This window comes from Centropristis striata, chromosome 2 (genome assembly GCF_030273125.1).
Source record: "Centropristis striata isolate RG_2023a ecotype Rhode Island chromosome 2, C.striata_1.0, whole genome shotgun sequence".
Classification (NCBI taxonomy): domain Eukaryota; kingdom Metazoa; phylum Chordata; class Actinopteri; order Perciformes; family Serranidae; genus Centropristis; species Centropristis striata.
Genome location: NC_081518.1, coordinates 678179 through 696655, shown reverse-complemented (window position 1 = coordinate 696655; position 18477 = coordinate 678179). Strand labels below are relative to the sequence as shown.

General features: G+C 41.4%; 1 protein-coding gene across 1 annotated transcript; it reads right to left on the bottom strand.

Annotated features, from left to right (window-relative positions):
* Positions 1–2163: 2163 nt before the first annotated feature.
* Positions 2164–15595, bottom strand: LOC131988024 (mucin-2-like). The gene is made up of 10 exons (XM_059353009.1): positions 15233–15595; positions 14256–14359; positions 12398–12842; positions 10121–10213; positions 9986–10022; positions 9123–9194; positions 7521–8148; positions 7264–7412; positions 6409–6747; positions 2164–2764 (listed from the first exon to the last, which is right to left on the bottom strand). The coding sequence occupies exons 1-10, from the start codon at positions 15329–15331 to the stop codon at positions 2502–2504; spliced, it is 2229 nt and encodes a 742-aa protein (XP_059208992.1). The 5' UTR covers positions 15332–15595; the 3' UTR covers positions 2164–2501.
* Positions 15596–18477: the final 2882 nt, after the last annotated feature.

The following is an 18477-nucleotide window of genomic DNA, read 5'->3' as shown; positions in this document are numbered from 1 at the left end:
GGAGGAGCCCCCTGGTGGAGGGAGGAGGAGCCCCCTGGTGGAGGGAGGAGGAGCCTCCTGGTGGAGGGAGGAGGAGCCCCCTGGTGGAGGGAGGAAGAGCCCCCTGGTGGAGGGAGGAGGAGCCCCCTGGTGGAGGGAAGAGGAGCCTCCTGGTGGAGGGAGGAGGAGCCCCCTGGTGGAGGGAGGAGGAGCCCCCTGGTGGAGGGAGGAGGAGCCTCCTGGTGGAGGGAGGAGGAGCCCCCTGGTGGAGGGAGGAAGAGCCCCCTGGTGGAGGGAGGAGGAGCCCCCTGGTGGAGGGAGGAAGAGCCCCCTGGTGGAGGGAGGAAGAGCCCCCTGGTGGAGGGAGGAGAGCCTCCTGGTGGAGGGAGGAAGAGCCCCCTGGTGGAGGGAGGAAGAGCCCCCTGGTGGAGGGAGGAGGAGCCCCCTGGTGGAGGGAGGAAGAGCCCCCTGGTGGAGGGAGGAGGAGCCCCCTGGTGGAGGGAAGAGGAGCCTCCTGGTGGAGGGAGGAGGAGCCCCCTGGTGGAGGGAGGAGGAGCCCCCTGGTGGAGGGAGGAGGAGCCTCCTGGTGGAGGGAGGAGGAGCCCCCTGGTGGAGGGAGGAAGAGCCCCCTGGTGGAGGGAGGAGGAGCCCCCTGGTGGAGGGAAGAGGAGCCTCCTGGTGGAGGGAGGAGGAGCCCCCTGGTGGAGGGAGGAGGAGCCCCCTGGTGGAGGGAGGAGGAGCCTCCTGGTGGAGGGAGGAGGAGCCCCCTGGTGGAGGGAGGAAGAGCCCCCTGGTGGAGGGAGGAGGAGCCCCCTGGTGGAGGGAGGAAGAGCCCCCTGGTGGAGGGAGGAGGAGCCCCCTGGTGGAGGGAGGAGGAGCCCCCTGGTGGAGGAAGGAGGAGCCCCCTGGTGGAGGGAGGAGGAGCCCCCTGGTGGAGGAAGGAGGAGCCCCCTGGTGGAGGGAGGAGGAGCTCTATAGATATCTATAAAGCAATATATATATATAATAATAATAATATATAATACCTTATATATAATAACCTTATTCTGAATCAAAAATAATAAATTAGTCATTTTCAAAAACATTTATTACAAATTCCCAAAGCTCAAATATTAAAATTTTAGCTGATATATTTCAGCAGTTCAGATGTTACTTGAACCATTTTTAATATTATATATATATATATATATATATATATATATATATATATATATGCAAATAAATATCTATCTATCTATCTATATATATATATACCTTATATATGATAACCTTATTCTGAATTAAAAATAATAAATTAGTCATTTTCAAAAACATTTATTACAAATTCCCAAAGCTCAAATATTAAAATTTTAGCTGATATATTTCAGCAGTTCAGATGTTACTTGAACCATTTTTAGTATTTTATATATATATATATATATATATATATATATATATATATATATATAGATAGATAGATAGATAGATAGATAGAGAGATAGATATTTGCATATATATATATATATATATATATATATATATATTTCTGCTCATGCATCTTAGTGTTACAGCATCTTCTCTTTTATTTATTGATGTATTTGCTATTATTTATTAGTCTATTTTTTCTTTTTTATCTGAAGCACTTTGTGTTACATTTTTCTTGTATGAAAAGTGCAATAGAAATAAAGTATGATTGATTGATTGATTGATTGATTGATTGATTGATTGATAGATAGATATTTAAATGTCCTGTTTTGCCAGTAGAAAAGTCTAGAGGCCAAAGATATTTAGTTTAATATTATAAAGACAAAAAAAAAACAACCATATATTCCAATTTGAGAAGCTGAAAACTGTGATTTTAAACAAAATGATTATTTTTGCATATATTAGATTAAAAGAATAAAATTCAAATTTGACTATTTGATTCATTGAATTTAGTCATAAAGAAGAAGATTATTCCTTGAATCTCACACCCAACAAATACCCCATTACAAAAAACTAAACTTAAACTAAGCATTTTCAAAAAATAATAATAATAATAATTAAAACTAACTGAACTTGAAAGCAAAAATTGACAACGAAACTAAAACAAAAACTAATGAAAAATCCAAAACTATTATAACCTTGTGTCCCTTAAGTTAATATAAGGTTTTCTTATAATAATAATAATTCACACATGAATAAAAACCAGAGGGGAGGACTCGGTCAATTCAATAATCCATTTAATATTCATAACTGTGTCTCTTATCCATCTATTGTAAACATGGTGTATTTACCACAGTAGTTGTCTTATGGTACATAATATAATAATCATACGTGCAATGCAAAAATTCAAACAAAAGTTAAAAAAGGACAAAGACACTGCTGGATTTGTTGATGACATCACACCAAGGGGACTCAGTTCTTTGGTCCGGGGGGGCCACCCTGTGGTGTGCTGCTGCAGGAGGTGGTCCCTGGAGGTCTGGAGGAGGTCTCCCTCCGTTAACCTTACTGTGGCCTGTCACAGTAGTTGGTCCCGTGTTTAGACGTCTCCTCCTCTAACATCACTCCTCCTCCTCCTCTTGTTTCTGACCTTCGACCTCCCCCTGGGTGCTGCAGGGCTCCTCTCTCCCTGATCCAGGTTCAGCTGGTTCCTCTTCTGGTTTCATCGAGTCTTCTTCAGGTTTCTCACTTCCTGTCATTCTCACCTCGCTGTTAGAAGAGAGAGCTGGTTTCTCCTTTTCTGTCTGGCTGTCACTCACTCTGCTGCTCTCCTCGATCTCCGTCTGCTCGCTGCTTTTAACCGTCTCAGGCTCTTCATCTGCTGCTGGGACAGAAAAACATCACAAAACAGGATTTAACAGACATCTAGAGATGTTGTTAGGGCTGTTTCCACTAGTGGACAATACCCGGGATGAGGCGGGCCCACTCGCCAAAACGCCCATAATTTAAATACGAGCTTTTGTGGAAGAGCAGGGTCTTTCTTCTCCCCTTATTCTATTATTTTTATAGTTTTTGTTTCATTCTTTTCCATTTAATTATTCTTCTATTTTATTTATTTATTAAAAATATTATTCACTTTTATTTTATTTGTAGCATTGTTTATCTTTCTGTAACTCGTCTCTTCTTCTTTGTAACTGTGCATTGCTGTTTGATATAAATAAATTAAAAAAATAAAAAATTTTAATCTATGTAAAAGTCGGCAAAGCAGTGTTGCCAACTTAGCAACTTTGTTGCTAAATTTAGCAACTTTTCGGACCCCCTTAGAGACTGCTTTTCAAGAAAGCGACTGGAGACAAATCCAGAGACTCCTTCTCATTAAGAAGAGCCTCTGTTAGCGGCAGCTAGCTACAGTTAGCTCTGTAGCAGTACAGTGTGTATGTGCTAACAGGCTAACAGTTAGCTCTGTAGCAGTACAGTGTGTATGTGCTAACAGGCTAACAGTTAGCTCTGTAGCAGTACAGTGTGTATGTGCTAACAGGCTAACAGTTAGCTCTGTAGCAGTACAGTGTGTATGTGCTAACAGGCTAACAGTTAGCTCTGTAGCAGTACAGTGTGTATGTGCTAACAGGCTAACAGTTAGCTCTGTAGCAGTACAGTGTGTATGTGCTAACAGGCTAACAGTTAGCTCTGTAGCAGTACAGTGTGTATGTGCTGCTGCTGCAGGAGGTGTTCACTTAGCGATCTCTGTTTGTTTACAACAAGCACCAGACACTCTGTGTACAGTTAGTGATGCTGTTAATTCACCATCACAATGTTTATGATCAGTGGAGACTCTGTGCATAATTAGCCATGCTGCTTTCAGCTGCTGACGTTGTGCACAGTTAGTGAAAACCAAACGTCACCTCCAGAGTCTCTAAATCTCTCTGGAGGCTAACTGGTAGTGGAGACACACAGAGTGAGAGGACTCTAGAGAGGGCGTGGCCTGAGACATTAGAGAGGGCGTGGCCTGAGACATTAGAGAGGGCGTGGCCTGAGCCACTAGAGAGGGCGTGGCCTGAGACATTAGAGAGGGCGTGGCCTGAGACTTTAGAGAGGGTGTGGCCTGAGACATTAGAGGGGGCGTGGCCTGAGACTTTAGAGAGGGCGTGGCCTGAGACTTTAGAGAGGGCGTGGCCTGAGACATTAGAGAGGGCGTGGCCTGAGACTTTAGAGAGGGTGTGGCCTGAGACTTTAGAGAGGGCGTGGCCTGAGACTTTAGAGAGGGCGTGGCCTGAGACTTTAGAGAGGGCGTGGCCTGAGACTTTAGAGAGGGCGTGGCCTGAGACTTCAGAGAGGGCGTGGCCTGAGACTTTCCCATAGTGAAAAACAGGGCTAATGGTATTTACCTGTAGTTAGTGTATGACCTGCAGTGGATCGCACAAAACCTCTGCAATGTACTTCTGTAGACAAAATGTATTTAAACCACCTAAAAAATCAATATCAGTTCACAAATTCATTATATATAGAATATTTTACCACTTTACCTGGCTGTCAGACAGCGCTGTTAAAGTTTACATGAAGAAAACTGAAGCTGCTTTCTGCTCTCATCAAAGCCTCGGATTCCATGGAAGTCACCGTAGCTGTTGTTTCTACCGCTGCCTCAATTGTTTAGTTTGTTTCTGTTACTTTGTGACTTTAGTGAATCTGAGTTCACCCTTTAAAACACCAAAGTCTCACAATAACACAATAACAAACTCAACACTTGAGGCAACAATAGAGCAGCAGTTCCTATTCTCTTCAAGGTGAAATTATTGTTTTCGTCAAAGGAGTCTGGTGAGAGTTTATAAAACGACTTCAGTTCCTCTCGTGTGAACTTCAGCAGAGCTGTCTGACAGCAGTTTAAAGTGATGAAAATGTTCTAAAGAGCCTTCTCCTCTGCTGCCCGACCCTCTGGACCTCCTCCCTAACCACATCCAGACTCACTCCATCATCTTCAGAAACCAACTCAAAACCTTCAAAAGACACTTTACAAGACCTGAACTCACAATCTCTCATCTCTGTCTTGTTTTTTCTGCATTTTGTGTTCGTGTGTGTCCCACATTTGTTATGTTAAGCAACTTTGAGTACCTTTTAAAAGCGCTATAAAAATGTATTATTATTATTATTTTATTAAATATAACAAACACCTAAACTGATGTTGTTTTTTTAGGTGGCTAAGTGTTTTGCTCCCATCCACAGCAGAACATTGCTGAGCTTCTCCAGACTGATAATAACACACTGACTCATACAACTTATAACAACTTATAACTTCAGAACTCTGAACCCTGGAGGCGTTTTGGGGTAAAAGTGTTTTCTTGGTTGTTCCTCTAGTATTTTTTTGTGCTGAATCCATTTCTGCCAGATGTCGAGCTGTAATAGTTACGGTCTCATTGTAAAGGAGGATCCATGGCTTTCATTGAAGCCCAAAGTTGGATCTTTCTGACCAACTGGTCCAAAGAATGAATGGAGGTGAACGGGCCTGAGCCGCTGACTTCTAATTTAAGGCTCACAATAACCTCTCACAAAGAAATAGTATGGTATATTATACTTTTCCAGAGCTGACAGAGTCTATGAAGTATTGCAGTTGTTGGTTTTTGGGTCCCTGATGTCCCTTGATCCTACAGGATCACATCAACTAGAGAGTTCAGGGGAAAAATGTGGTAAAATGTGTGTAATTTCTGGTTTAAAGAGGTCATGTGACCTCTGTGTTTGTCAGAAAGATACAACTTTGGGTTTAACCCTTTGGAGTCTTGGGCTGTATTTAAAAAAATATATATTTTTCATTCTGCATGTTTATACCACTTGTAAAATGTTTACCATGCCATGTTGGTATCTTTTTTTTCCCAGCTCAACCTCACATCAGTTACCTGATAATTATTTTCTCTCTTTGATTTACTGGATCAACAAATTTGAACCCAAAAAACCCATAAAATCTGATTTTGAAAATTATTTTCATTTTTCTTAACACAGTTTGCAAATATAACATATAAGAGTTAAATGAGGATCAAGTTCTATATTTTTATACTGACTATATTTGACCATATCTCCGGTTTTACTTGGCCTATCATCATCAAACTAAAACTGGCCTCATGGACTTTAAGCCGGTACATTAGAGGGAATGTGACTCCAGGGCTCGACGTTGCTTCGTTTTTACGTCATGACGTTATTAAGAAGTAATGTCCTGGTGCTTTCAGTGACTCCAGAGGCTAAAATGAAAGCCATGGATGCTCCTTTACAATGATACCAAACAACCATTTATAATATATTCACAAAATGGAAAATTATAGCCATTTCTAATATTGGGCGATTAACCAATCATTATGCTAATTAATCAATAATTATGACTAAACCGTAACTTTTACAGCTTGTCATCCAGCAGAAATGGATTCAGCACAAAAAAATATTATAGAAACAACCAAGAAAACACTTTTACCCCAAAATGCCTCATTTTCTGAAGGGTTTTTCCAGATTCGTTGCTGTCTACAACACCAAGAGAAACTCAGAACTCACCTGTGGTCTTCTCTGCAGGTTCTGCAGCAGATCTTTCCTCTGGAGGTGTCTGTCCGTCAGGTTCTGGTCCTGGAGCGTCTCTGGAGGGGGCGGGGCCAGTCAGGGGGTCAGAAGGAGCACTTGATTGGTCAGGAGCTGATGGGAGGGAGGAGCTGACGGAGCTGACGGAGTAGGTGAAGGGAGCGTCTGAGTCGGCCAGGAGGGGGGAGCAGATGGCTGTAGCGGTCGCTGAGCTGGAGGTGGAGGTGGTGTCAGCACGCTTCAGACTGGAGGCCGTGGAGGTGGTGTCGGTGGGGTTGGTCTCACTGGAGGAGGTGGAGGGGGCGGAGACATCGGTGGCTGGGTGGGTGATGGAGGAGGTGGAGGAGGAGGTGATGGGTGTTGGGCTTGTTGTGGTGGTGGTGGTGGAGGAGGAGGAGGTGATGGAGGGAGGAGGGGGAGAAGAGATGAGGGGGGTGGAGGAGGAGGTGATGGATGTTGGGCTTGTTGTGGTGGTGGAGGAGGTGGAGATGGAGGGAGGAGGGGGAGAAGAGATGAGGGGGGTGGAGGAGGAGGTGATGGATGTTGGACTTGTTGTTGTGGTGATGGAGGAGGTGATGGAGGGAGGAGGGGGAGAAGGGATGAGGGGGGTGGAGGAGGAGGTGATGGATGTTGGGCTTGTTGTGGTGGTGGAGGAGGAGGTGATGGAGGGAGGAGGGGGAGAGGAGATGAGGGGGGAGGAGGAGGAGGTGATGGATGTTGGGCTTGTTGTGGTGGTGATGGAGGTGAAGGAGGGAGGAGGGGGAGAGGAGATGAGGGGGGAGGAGGAGGAGGTGATGGAGGCGACAGGTGAACCTGCAGCTGTAACAGGATCACCTGGATCAGGAGGTGGAGGTGTTGTTCCACAGACTGATGACACTAAAGTCTCAGAGCAGGTGGAGGCGGCTGGAGTCAGATCATCAGCTGTTTCACTGACGGAGCTGCTGGTGGCAGCACCAACGCCTGGTGGAGTCTCTGACACGCTGCTGGAGGGAGGAGAGGAGGAGGTGGTGACAGAAACAGCTGCAGGAGGAGCAGCAGGAGGAGAGGCCTCGACTGAGAGAACAACTTTCTGCTCCGTCAGGTTAGTTGACGGAGCTGTTGGTGTTGTGGAAGCGGAGCTTTCATGGCTGGCAGCAGAAAGTGTTTGAGACGTGGTGGTGACGGAAGTTATCGCTGCTGAGCTGGAAGTGACGGAGAGGCTCGGAGTGACGGAGTCACAGGAAGCAGCAGGAGGTGGAGCAGTGGTGGGGGGCTCTGTGGGGGAGGTGGAGGTGGAGGTGGGCTGGTCAGCGCTAGTAGCGTTAGCTTCAGAGACAGAAGGTTTGCTGTGGAGCTCTGTAACATCAGCAGGTGTTGGAGCTGTGGAGGTAACAGAGTCAGTGCATCTCTGTGAGTCAGAGGCAGCTTCAGTACTGGAGACCTGGGCGGAGTCAGGGGCGGAGTCAGGGGCGGGGTCCTGGGCGGAGTCAGGGGCGGAGCCAGAGATTGTCGGTGCAGTGGGAGTGGTGGTGGAGGTGGTGGGTGCAGGAGCAGCAGCTGGACTCTGCTTGGTGGGCGTGCTGGCGTCCCCCTCCAGGATCTGGGCCAGCTCGTTCTCAGGCGTGTTGCGTCCGGAGGTTGTGGGCGGAGCTCCCGGCTTGATGACGGGCTTTGGAAGCAGAGCAGGTTTCCCAGCCGACTCGTGTGCGGACACACTCGGGCGCATTTGGTGCCTCGTGTCTAGAGGAGAAATTAATGTGCACGTTATTTTTCAAATTATACACAAACTGTTAAAGTTTTCCCCCCAAAATGAGTCCATAGGTCGTTTTTACAGCAGTTAAAAACAGCCCCATGTTTATATTTATAGCCCCCTCTAGTGACCATAGTAATTACTACGACAGATTACTCATAAATATTACATCATGTTTTATGTCACCTATGGAACTATCTCACTTCCAGTAGTTATGGACATTTATTTCACTTTTAACCATCTTTTTCTAACCCTAACTATGTTCACTGCAAAAAAGGTGTTTAGTCTAAAAACAAGATAAAAACACCCAATCTAATTTCTGAAATCTGGTTTCCTTCTGTTAGTCAGCTGGTTCTGGAACAGTTTAATGTCCCAAACCAAAGGAAGAGAAGCTGCTCCGTGTCTGAGGGTAAAAACTACTGATGGGTAGGATTAGAAAAGGACAATGTCACGGCTTCTAGAATATATACACTGATAAAAACCAGATCAAACAGTAAATCTGAGGGAAATGATCTTGCTGCATGGACAGATAATTTACCTTGACAAGATTTATTAAATTAAGATTATTAAATCTAGAAATAAGCATGTTGAACACTTAAAATAAGAAATGAACTCTTAAAACCAGATAAAGTAAAGCTGCCAGCAGTGATGAACTGGCCGAGCAGAGTGACCTGATGATTATTTGGTTCTTACCAAGATTAAAAAAAAGATTTACAGAGTTACTGTTTTATCTGGTTTTTAGACTAAACACCTTTTTTGCTGTGTACTTTTATTTCCAACCTTAACCAAGTAGTATTGTTGCCTAAACCGAATCAAACAGCGACCATTTCACAACGCTAACAATGTTTTTAAAGATATGATGGTCACATTAAGGACACATGTTTAGTTGGAATAGTTCAGGAATCGCTCCTGTCAGGAACAAACAACATATTTTGTGTTTGAGGCTGAGTGTGTGTTGTTTTACCTGATGATGCAGACATGGTTCGAGGCTTGGTGAAAGTGGGAGGTGGCTCAGGTTTACTGTCAATGATCGTACCTAAGACACAAACAGTGGGTGAAGAGCAGTCTATCAGCCCAAAGACATATTACATCTTTTAGTAACACTTTATATTAGGGAACACATATTCAACATTAATTAGCTGCTCATTAGCATGTAAATCAGTATTACATATTGTACATATTGTCTCTTAATGAGTCAGTATTCAGTAGTTATTAATGCCTTATTCTGCATGGCCTTATTATACAACCAGTAAGACATTAACTAAGAGTTTTCCCTCAATAACCTCACAATTATTGATTATTAGTAGGAAGTAAGGAAGTTGTTGTATATGAGTTATGATTTTAATATGCTTTACTTTGTATGGACTTTATAATCTCTACATATCGGTGAAGGTAACCATGGAAACGGCAAATAGCAAACACCTTCTCCAGACCTTTGACTGACTGGTGGCTCCTTTTGATGATTGATGAGGATTGGTGGATTATAATGTCAATCATTACTCTACAAAGTGGCTCACTGGTAGAATAACATTGGTGCAAAGTGACCAACTTCCTACTAATAATCAATAATTCTGAGGTTATTGAGGGAAAACTCTTAGTTAATGTCTTACTGGTTGTATAATAAGGCCATGCAGAATAAGGCACTAATAACTACTGAATAATGACTCATTAAGAGACAATATGTTACTGATTTACATGCATATAAAGTGTTACCAATCTGTTTAATGAAGAAGTGATACATGTTAATAATCCCTTAACTTCAAAGATTCATTCTAAAGCTGAGAGAAGTTTAATCATTCTGAGCGTCAGACAGATAAAGGGACACACCTTCAGATTCTGCTTTTTTCATCTCTCCTTCCTGATTCTATAGGAATAAAAATAAAAAAAAATAGGCATTGAAACACTTTTGAAGATCCAGAATACATACAGTATGTCAGTTCACACACACACACACTGACCCACCTGAGAGTCTCCTGGCTGGGCTTTGGACACGCCGATGCGCTGAAGCATCAGATGGAGTTTCTGTTCAAAGCTGTGTTGGCCTTCGAACTGTTTCTGAAATCAGCAACAGCAGAGAAATTACAGCTTAATCTGCTGTTTTACATGTACACACTGCAAAAACCAACTGAAATAAATCACTAGAATGAAGCAAATACATGCTGGAAACAAGTCAAATTATCTGCCAGTGCAGTAAGTAAATGTTTCTTTGTAAGAATTCTTTAAATAAGTAAAAATATCTAGAAACTGGAAAACCAATGATAAATAAATCCAAAATAAATGAAATAAATCCAAATATTCTTATTTTGAGCAATTGTGGCTTGAAAAGCCCGACTGTAGTAACATTATAATAAGCCAGAAATACTTGAAACTAGCACGTTTTTTTTCTCATTCCAGTATCTGTTGGTAGATACTGGTGATAGAAAATGATTTTAAAATAACATTTAAACTTCATGCAACTAAAACTCTCAACTGGAGCCAATATTTTAGGTAAAAACTCACCATATTCAACAGTTGAATAGATTGAAAAGCATGAAAAAGCTCACAATGTCAATCCTAAAAACAAGTCTTTACACAAGACTGAATCCCTGTGAAGAGGTTATTCACTCATTTATAATTCTTGTTTCATTGTTGTGTTGTTCCTTTGTTTTGTTTTTCTAGCTTCTTACTCTGTATGATTCTATGTTCCTTGTTCTTTTTTATTTTTATGTTATATTAGGGAATCCCACTATTCAAGCCCCATGAGGGTTTTTTGGGTTTTCCTGGCATGTCTTTATTTTATTTCAATATGTATATGGAATATATAAATTGTATCATTGTTGTCATTATGTTATTTTATTTCTTTTAAAACTGTGCCAAATAAATCAAATCAAATCAAATTTTTGTTACAAAAAAGACACCTGTTCTTAAAATAAGCACATGAAGCAACCTGGTCTCACAGGAATCCGTGGAATAGCCACGGAATCACTCAAATTTCCGTGAAACTGACACAGATTTGGCTACAATATAAGTTAATGCCAGTCATATCCCGTGGCTATTCCAACATACAAAGTGATTATGTACATTCACTGAGTGAAGATTTAGAAAATAAAACATATATTTCTCGCTAGAAATCTGATCAAAATCCATTTTTATGCAGAAGCTAAGTCAAAATATTGATATTTTCACTAAAAATGAGAGAACTGTCCGCCATGTTTTTTGTTCTGACCGCCGGGACCTTGAAAGTCACGTGACTTGGAACAAACCAATAGGAACAAATATCCATGGAATAGCCACGGGATATGACTGGCATTAGCTTGCATTGTAGCCAAATCCGTGTCAGTTTCACAGAAAATTGAGTGATTCCGTGGCTATTCCACGGATTCCTGTGAGACCAGGTTCACATGAAGCTATTAGTCTAGACGGAATTGTCCAAAAAGTGAAAGTGAGGAGCATTTATGGGTACAAGTCAGGAACCGGCCTACTTTACTTATTTCAAGGGTGCTGAATCCAAAAAAAATGGTCCCCAAGCGAAATTTTTAGTTTTTGACCTTCTCATTTGCATATCAATTTGGCGGCCGTTGGTCGTTGGACCATTTTCCCCTTAGTTTTTTTGTAAGTCGGCAATCAAAGATGAGAAAATTAAGTTTCTGGATCTATAGTCTAGAGTCAGAGCAAGAATATAGTGGAGGCTCAGTGTCTTTTTTATGTATATATATATATATATATATGCAAAATACCAACTTTTAAGGTGAAATTAAGCATTATTTGTGTCATTTTTTTAAGGCCGACATAAATATTCAATCAATATCACATTTAGATGTTACAGTTGGTATGAAAAAGACACTGAGCCTCCACTATATTCTTGCTCTGACCCTAGACTATAGATCCAGAAACTTAATTTCCTCATCTTTGATTGCCTACTTACAAAAAAACTAAGGGGAAATGGTCCAATGACTGTGCAAGATGGGCAATTTGGCCATTTGATACAAATTAGAAGGTCAAAAACTCAAAATTTCACTTGGGAACCATTTTTTTTGGACTCAGCACCCTTGAGATCTGTAAGGTAGGCCGGTTCCTGACTTGTACCCATAAATGCTCCTCACTTCTTATAGGAGGCCTTTATTCTGAAATCCGTCTAGACTATATGGTCAGTAGGTAAATTATCCTCAGAACAAGATAACTCAGATACTATTGATAGATAGAAGAAGAAAACACTTGTTGAGCTCCATGTTTTCTGCAGTGAGTGAGACTGAAACTCACCTTAGACGTGTTCCTGGCGTTGGTGGTCCCGGCTGCGGACCCCGACAGCAGGATGAGGGACTGGGACTTCCCCTCTCTGAGCGCTCGGCGAGGAGGTGCCGCCTCCCCCCTGAGAGGAGCACCAGGAGCCTCCTGACCAGCTGGCTCTCCAGTCAGCTCCTTCCCTTTCTCCTTCTCGTTCTCCTTGTCCTGCTCCTTGACTCGCTCCTTGTCTTTGTCCTTCTCGGCCCTGGCAACCTCCCTGAGGGGCCGGATGAGGTCAGCGATGGAGGTCTTCTTGGCCCGGCCCTCCTGGCTGCCCTCGGACTTCAGCCCTCGTCTCTTCTTCAGGGTGAAGAAGTCTCCGAGCTTCCTCCGGAGGGTTCTGGTGGGAGCTGGACACGGGGCCGAGCTGGCAGGAGAAACCTCGCTGTGCACCGTGATCGCCTCCTCATCTTGGGTTTTCCTTTATAAAGGGAGATCAGATCAATACTGTGAGTATTTAGTCCTTTAAATCAGCATTATTAGCATCTAAAGGAGCTTCATAGACCAGGAGAACCACTAGGCCCAGTAGAGAACATTGGGCAGTACAGCAGAGACGCAGATCATCTTTTTCTATAAGAGCCACTAATTATTGCACTGTAATAAATTATTCTGTAGTCATTTCATTTCACTTAATATATTTGATAAAATGTATTAAATATCAATGCGTCCTTGATTTTGAGGCAGTTGTTTCAGTAACATTTTAATATAAAAATGTTTGAGATAGAATCTACTTATTTTTGATCACATTAAATATAATCTTTATGTGTATGTAATTCTAAATCAAGAGAATTTTGAATGAATCCAACACAATAGAATTAGTCCGTTTTTAATTGACAGGCACTTCCTGTTAAGTTATTAACTCAACTTGTAACGTAGTTAGATTTAATTAATAATATTGCGTGCAATCTGTTGCCTGAATTTTATTGAGTAGCTATTGTTTATCTTTTTTTACAGTGTGGAAGTCAGAACCAAATGAGATCAGAGACATCAGCACGTTGGTTGGTTTTAAATCTAAAATAAAATCACGTCTTAAATCCACTCAATTAATCACCCACCAGCTATAAACTCAAACATTAGCTCACTATTTAGCAACCTCTTTAGTGTTGTATTAACATTGTGTTGTGTCTTAATACTGTGACTTTACTCTTGCTGTTCTATTGTGTTTTAAGAGTTGTTGTTGTTGTTTAAAAGGTTTGTTTGTTTGTTTGTTTGTTTGTGTTAGATTGGTGTTATTTGTTCCTGCCCAGGGACGACAGATGAGTTTTTTGCTGGTAGCTAATTCTGGTACGGCTCAGAGCCATGCTGCCCTACAAAGTCTAACTGCAGTAACTACGCAAAGGGTAAAACTGAAAAAAACTGCTTTAAAGTTTTTGAACTGGCCAGCCGAATGGGTTTTAGGTAGGTTAGTGATATGACACTTATTTCTACATGTATTGATGTGATTTTTATGCTCAAAATTACTGTCTAGATAATAATTTCCCAATCAAATAAACCTACATTTTCTGTTATTCATGTCTTCAATTTTCAACACAATGAAGAAATACAAGATAAGAAATACAGGCAGACTGCTTTGGTTTTGAGTTGGATTTTGTAGTTACTGCAATTTTTATATCATTAATTCTCTGAAATAAAGCAAATTTGAAATTTAAAGTGTTGTCACAAGATAAAACAGACATCAAGTAGTTCATTTTTAGTTATAACTCAATTTCGACCAAAATGTAGTTACTGCAGTTAGGCTTTGTAGGGCAGCATGCACTGTCCCTGGTAAATAAACCAATAAAACAATAAATAAATAAATAGATAAATAAATAAGAAGGCAGCTGTTGATACTCACAGTGTGTCAGCAGGAAGAACTCTCTTGGTGAAGAACTCTTCTACTCCTTCATCTACTCTCCCCATCAGCTCCAGGACTTCATCATCATTCTCAATGATCGTCTCCTGAAACACACCACAGATCAAACAACCTGCAGCGTGTTTCATATCTAACTTTACATTACATAACCCTCACCCCCACACACACTCAGCCACTAGTGTTCCTGCCTCTATAGGAGTATTTTGGTGTGAATCTCTCCCTCTGGGGAGCCAGTTGCTCAGTAACGTAGGATGGGGGGGCGTCGCTGCTTTCTACATGCAGAATGAAAGCAGAGCAACTCATTCTGCCAAACGGAGGTAATGTGATATCTAAAGAGCAGCTTTACAGTCCTGCTTCATCCTGATCATATTAACATCTGTAGCCACAAGTAGCAATAAAAAAAATAAAAAAAAAAACAGGACTGCAGAACACAAATTGAGCAGAAGTCACATTGGTTACATGATATCCTGTCAGGGGGATTGTTGGAGCTGGTCTCCAAGGGAGGAACTGCCTGTCTGACTGTCTGTCTGTCTGTCTGTCTGTCTGTCTGTCTGTCTGTCTGTCTGCCTGCCTGTCTGTCTGTCTCTAATGGCTCAGTGACAGCAGCACCAGCTCAGTGCAAAAAATGGAAATGATCCCACAGATTTTGATACAACCACATGAAAAAAATGAAAATGGCAGTAGCTTTTTTTGCAGAGAGGCTGCAGCTGGAGCTCCTGAACCCCAGAAAGGAGCAGCGAGGGAGCGTGAAGCAGCAGCAGCAACAGCAGCCGGTGGCCGGTACAATGAGCTGCTGCCTCCTTCCTCCAGCAGGGACCAGCTCCTCTTCCATCCTTCCCTTCCCCCTGCTGCCTCTCCCCTCTCCCCTCCTTCTCTCCCTCCCTTCCATTTTCTCTCCTCCACATTCACACAGCTCCCTCTCTCCATCTTTACAGCCCCTTCCTCCTCCTGCACGGTACCTGCTGCCTGCTGGGCCGGTGGTTGAGTTTCTGCCGGTGGGGTCTGGGTCTGCTCTGGGTGTAGTGCCTGAGAGCCGGTCCGCCCAATGGCAGCTCCATTGGGGAGACACTGCACGCTGTTGCTGTGGCTCTGTTGCTGAGGCTCGTTGCTAAGAGCCGGAGCAGCAGCAGTATGTAATGCTGGCTGGCTGGTGGGAGGGGCCACGCCGGCCAGACCCACACATCTGACAACAGAGCCTCGCCTTTCTCTGCCCCCTCCTCCCCGAGAGCAGAAAGATGGAGATAAAACAAGAAGAGGCAGAGAGAGGGAGGAATAAAAGTCACCTCCTGACATGTGTTTCATCCCTTCATCCTGGAGCTGCTGATCACTGCCTGGATGTGGATACGCTGCAATGGAAATAGATGGAATGGACAAAATGTTCTGTTGGTTATGTAACAAATTAATAATTTATTTTATATGCGGGAAAGATGCTCTGAAAGGCTGAAATTCAAAATCTACCAATACTAAAGGAAACTGTCCTACACTGTAAAAAATGTCTGATTTTAGGGTGAAAAACTGTTAAACCACGACAGAAAAAGGCGTAAAATGATAAATGCATTACTCCACTGTAAAATACTCTGGCACTGTGTTTGTAGCAAAAATATACTGTAATACAGAGGTCTCAAACTCAAATAACCTGGGGGCCGCTGGAGGCAGTATCAAAATGATCAAAAAATACACAGAATCACCAAAAAAGACACAAAATGACACAAAAGACAAAAAATGGCACATAAAAGACAAAAAATTACCAAAAAGAAGACAAAATGACACATAAAAGACACAAAATGACACATAAAAGACAAAAAATGACAAAAAATGACAAAAAAAGACACAAAATGACACATAAAAGACAAAAAATGACCAAAAAAAGACAAAATTACTAAAAAAGACACAAAATTATTTAAGAAAGACACAAAATTACCAAAAAAAGTAATTAAAGGGACCTTCCACACACAACACGGTAAAGTGCCATTCATATAAACTCACATTAAACTTTCATATCAAGGTGGGGTCCACAAAATATCATCACGAGGGCCACAATTGGCCCGCGGGCTGCCAGTTTGAGACCCATGCTGTAATATATATACAAGCCATCATTTTAGCATTTATTTTGTGTAAAAATCGTTTTTCTGACTGTTAAATGTACTGGACACCATATCTCTAACAGAAATATACTGTAATATTTAATGGTAAAATCTTTAATTTATGCAGCATTTATAAAGTTTTTTCTTGTCAATTATATGGCAGAACAGCGTTTCTTTTGATGGAAAAACTTTTTATTTTTTCCGGTAAAATATAATCTTTAAAAAAGAAAAATCTTAAATGTGAAATCAACAGTGCTAATATCATTTTACCGTAAAATTAGAAAAAGTTGCACCGTATTTATTTATTCCGGTAAAGTTCTGACAACCACAGCTGCTGGTTTTTACTGTAAAAACAACAGTTTTTTACAGTGTAAATAGTCCTGAGAGGATTGTTAGATAACTTAATAATGAGCTCAGAAACTATTAAATAAAATGCAGGCAAACACCCACAAGCACCAATCTGTGTGTGTCTTAATTATACGGCTGATTCCTCTGAGGAGTGGAGGGAGTTTCTTGGGAATTGTGTTTGAATATTTGATATTTAAACCAGGGAACTGAATCTCCAGTCTGAAAGATTTTGATATAAATGTTATAATTTACACTGGCTTCATTGGCAGATTAGAAAGGACTTAAATCATTCAACACTGATTTATGACTGGAATAGTTCAATTAACTGGCCAAATGTGCACATATTTCTTTTCTTTGTTTCTGTAAGTAATGAAAGGACTGTTTCCTTTCTGAGTGGTTCACTCTAAACCAGGGCTCTCAAACTCTAATTACCTGGGGGCCGCTGGAGGCACTATCAAAAGGACCAAAAAAAAGACACAAAATGACCAAAAAATACAAAGAATTACCAAAAAAGACACAGAATTATTTAAAAAAAAGACAGAATTATTTAAAAAAGACACAAATTTATTAAAAAAGACACAAAATTATTTAAAAAAAGAAACAAAATGACCAAAAAAAGACACAAAATTACCAAAAAAGACACAAAATGACCAAAAAATACACAGAATTACCAAAAAAGACAAAATTATTTTTAAAAAAGACACAAAATGACCCAAAAAAGACACAAAATTACCAAAAAGACACAAAATTGCCCAAAAAAGTAATTAAAGGGACCTTCCACACAAAACACGGTAAAGTGCCATTCATATAAAACTCACATATCGTCACGAGGGCCACAATTGGCCTGCGGGCCACCAGTTTGAGACCCCTGCTTTAAACCCACAAAACAACCCGCAAACAACTTGTTTTCCACTCATGAACTCAGTCAGGTTAGGGGCTACTCAGCATTAATAAAGAGCCAGTCTCTCAAATGAGATCACACTGGTGACCATTTCTGAGATTGATTTATACTGATCAAATCAGAATCAGATTTATTTATTGATCCTCAGAGGGAAGTTTGGTTTCACTACAGTTACTCCAACCAACCAAGAATACAAAGAAATAGGAAATAATAGATAAGTAAATAGATAAATGTGTATATATATCAAAACAAAACAAACATGTATAAGCTACTGGACGGATCTATCTATCTATCTATCTATCTATCTATCTATCTATCTATCTATCTATCTATCTATCTATCTATCTATCTATCTATCTATCTATCTATCTATCTATCTATCTATCCATCCATCCATCCATCCATCCATCCATCCATCTATCTATCTATCTATCCATCCATCCATCCATCCATCATGAGTATAGTACTATCAGGACTCTCTCCCTCCACATTGCCCTCTGGTGGCTGACTGTATGAATTGCTGTAACTCAGCCTCTGTTTGCCTTCAGACTCTGAATGTTGTTGGAAGAATAAAAGTCAATATGTGGTAAAGTGATCTTGTCTTCTGGTCAGAGAAGAACCACTAATCCCTGAAGTGGTGCTCACCTCACAAGAGGAAATGTTGTTTTGGTATCAGTTTGAAAGACAGCAAATATGATTTGATTGTAAATAACCTGATTATCCTGATGCAAAATTCTTTATCCACACATCCAAATGGAGAAAACAAAACCACTTTCTGATGTTTTTAAAAAGACTCTTGTGGACAATCACCTCAGTGAAACTAATGAAACACAAATATAAACTGTCTCTCCTTGCAGCATATGATGATCTT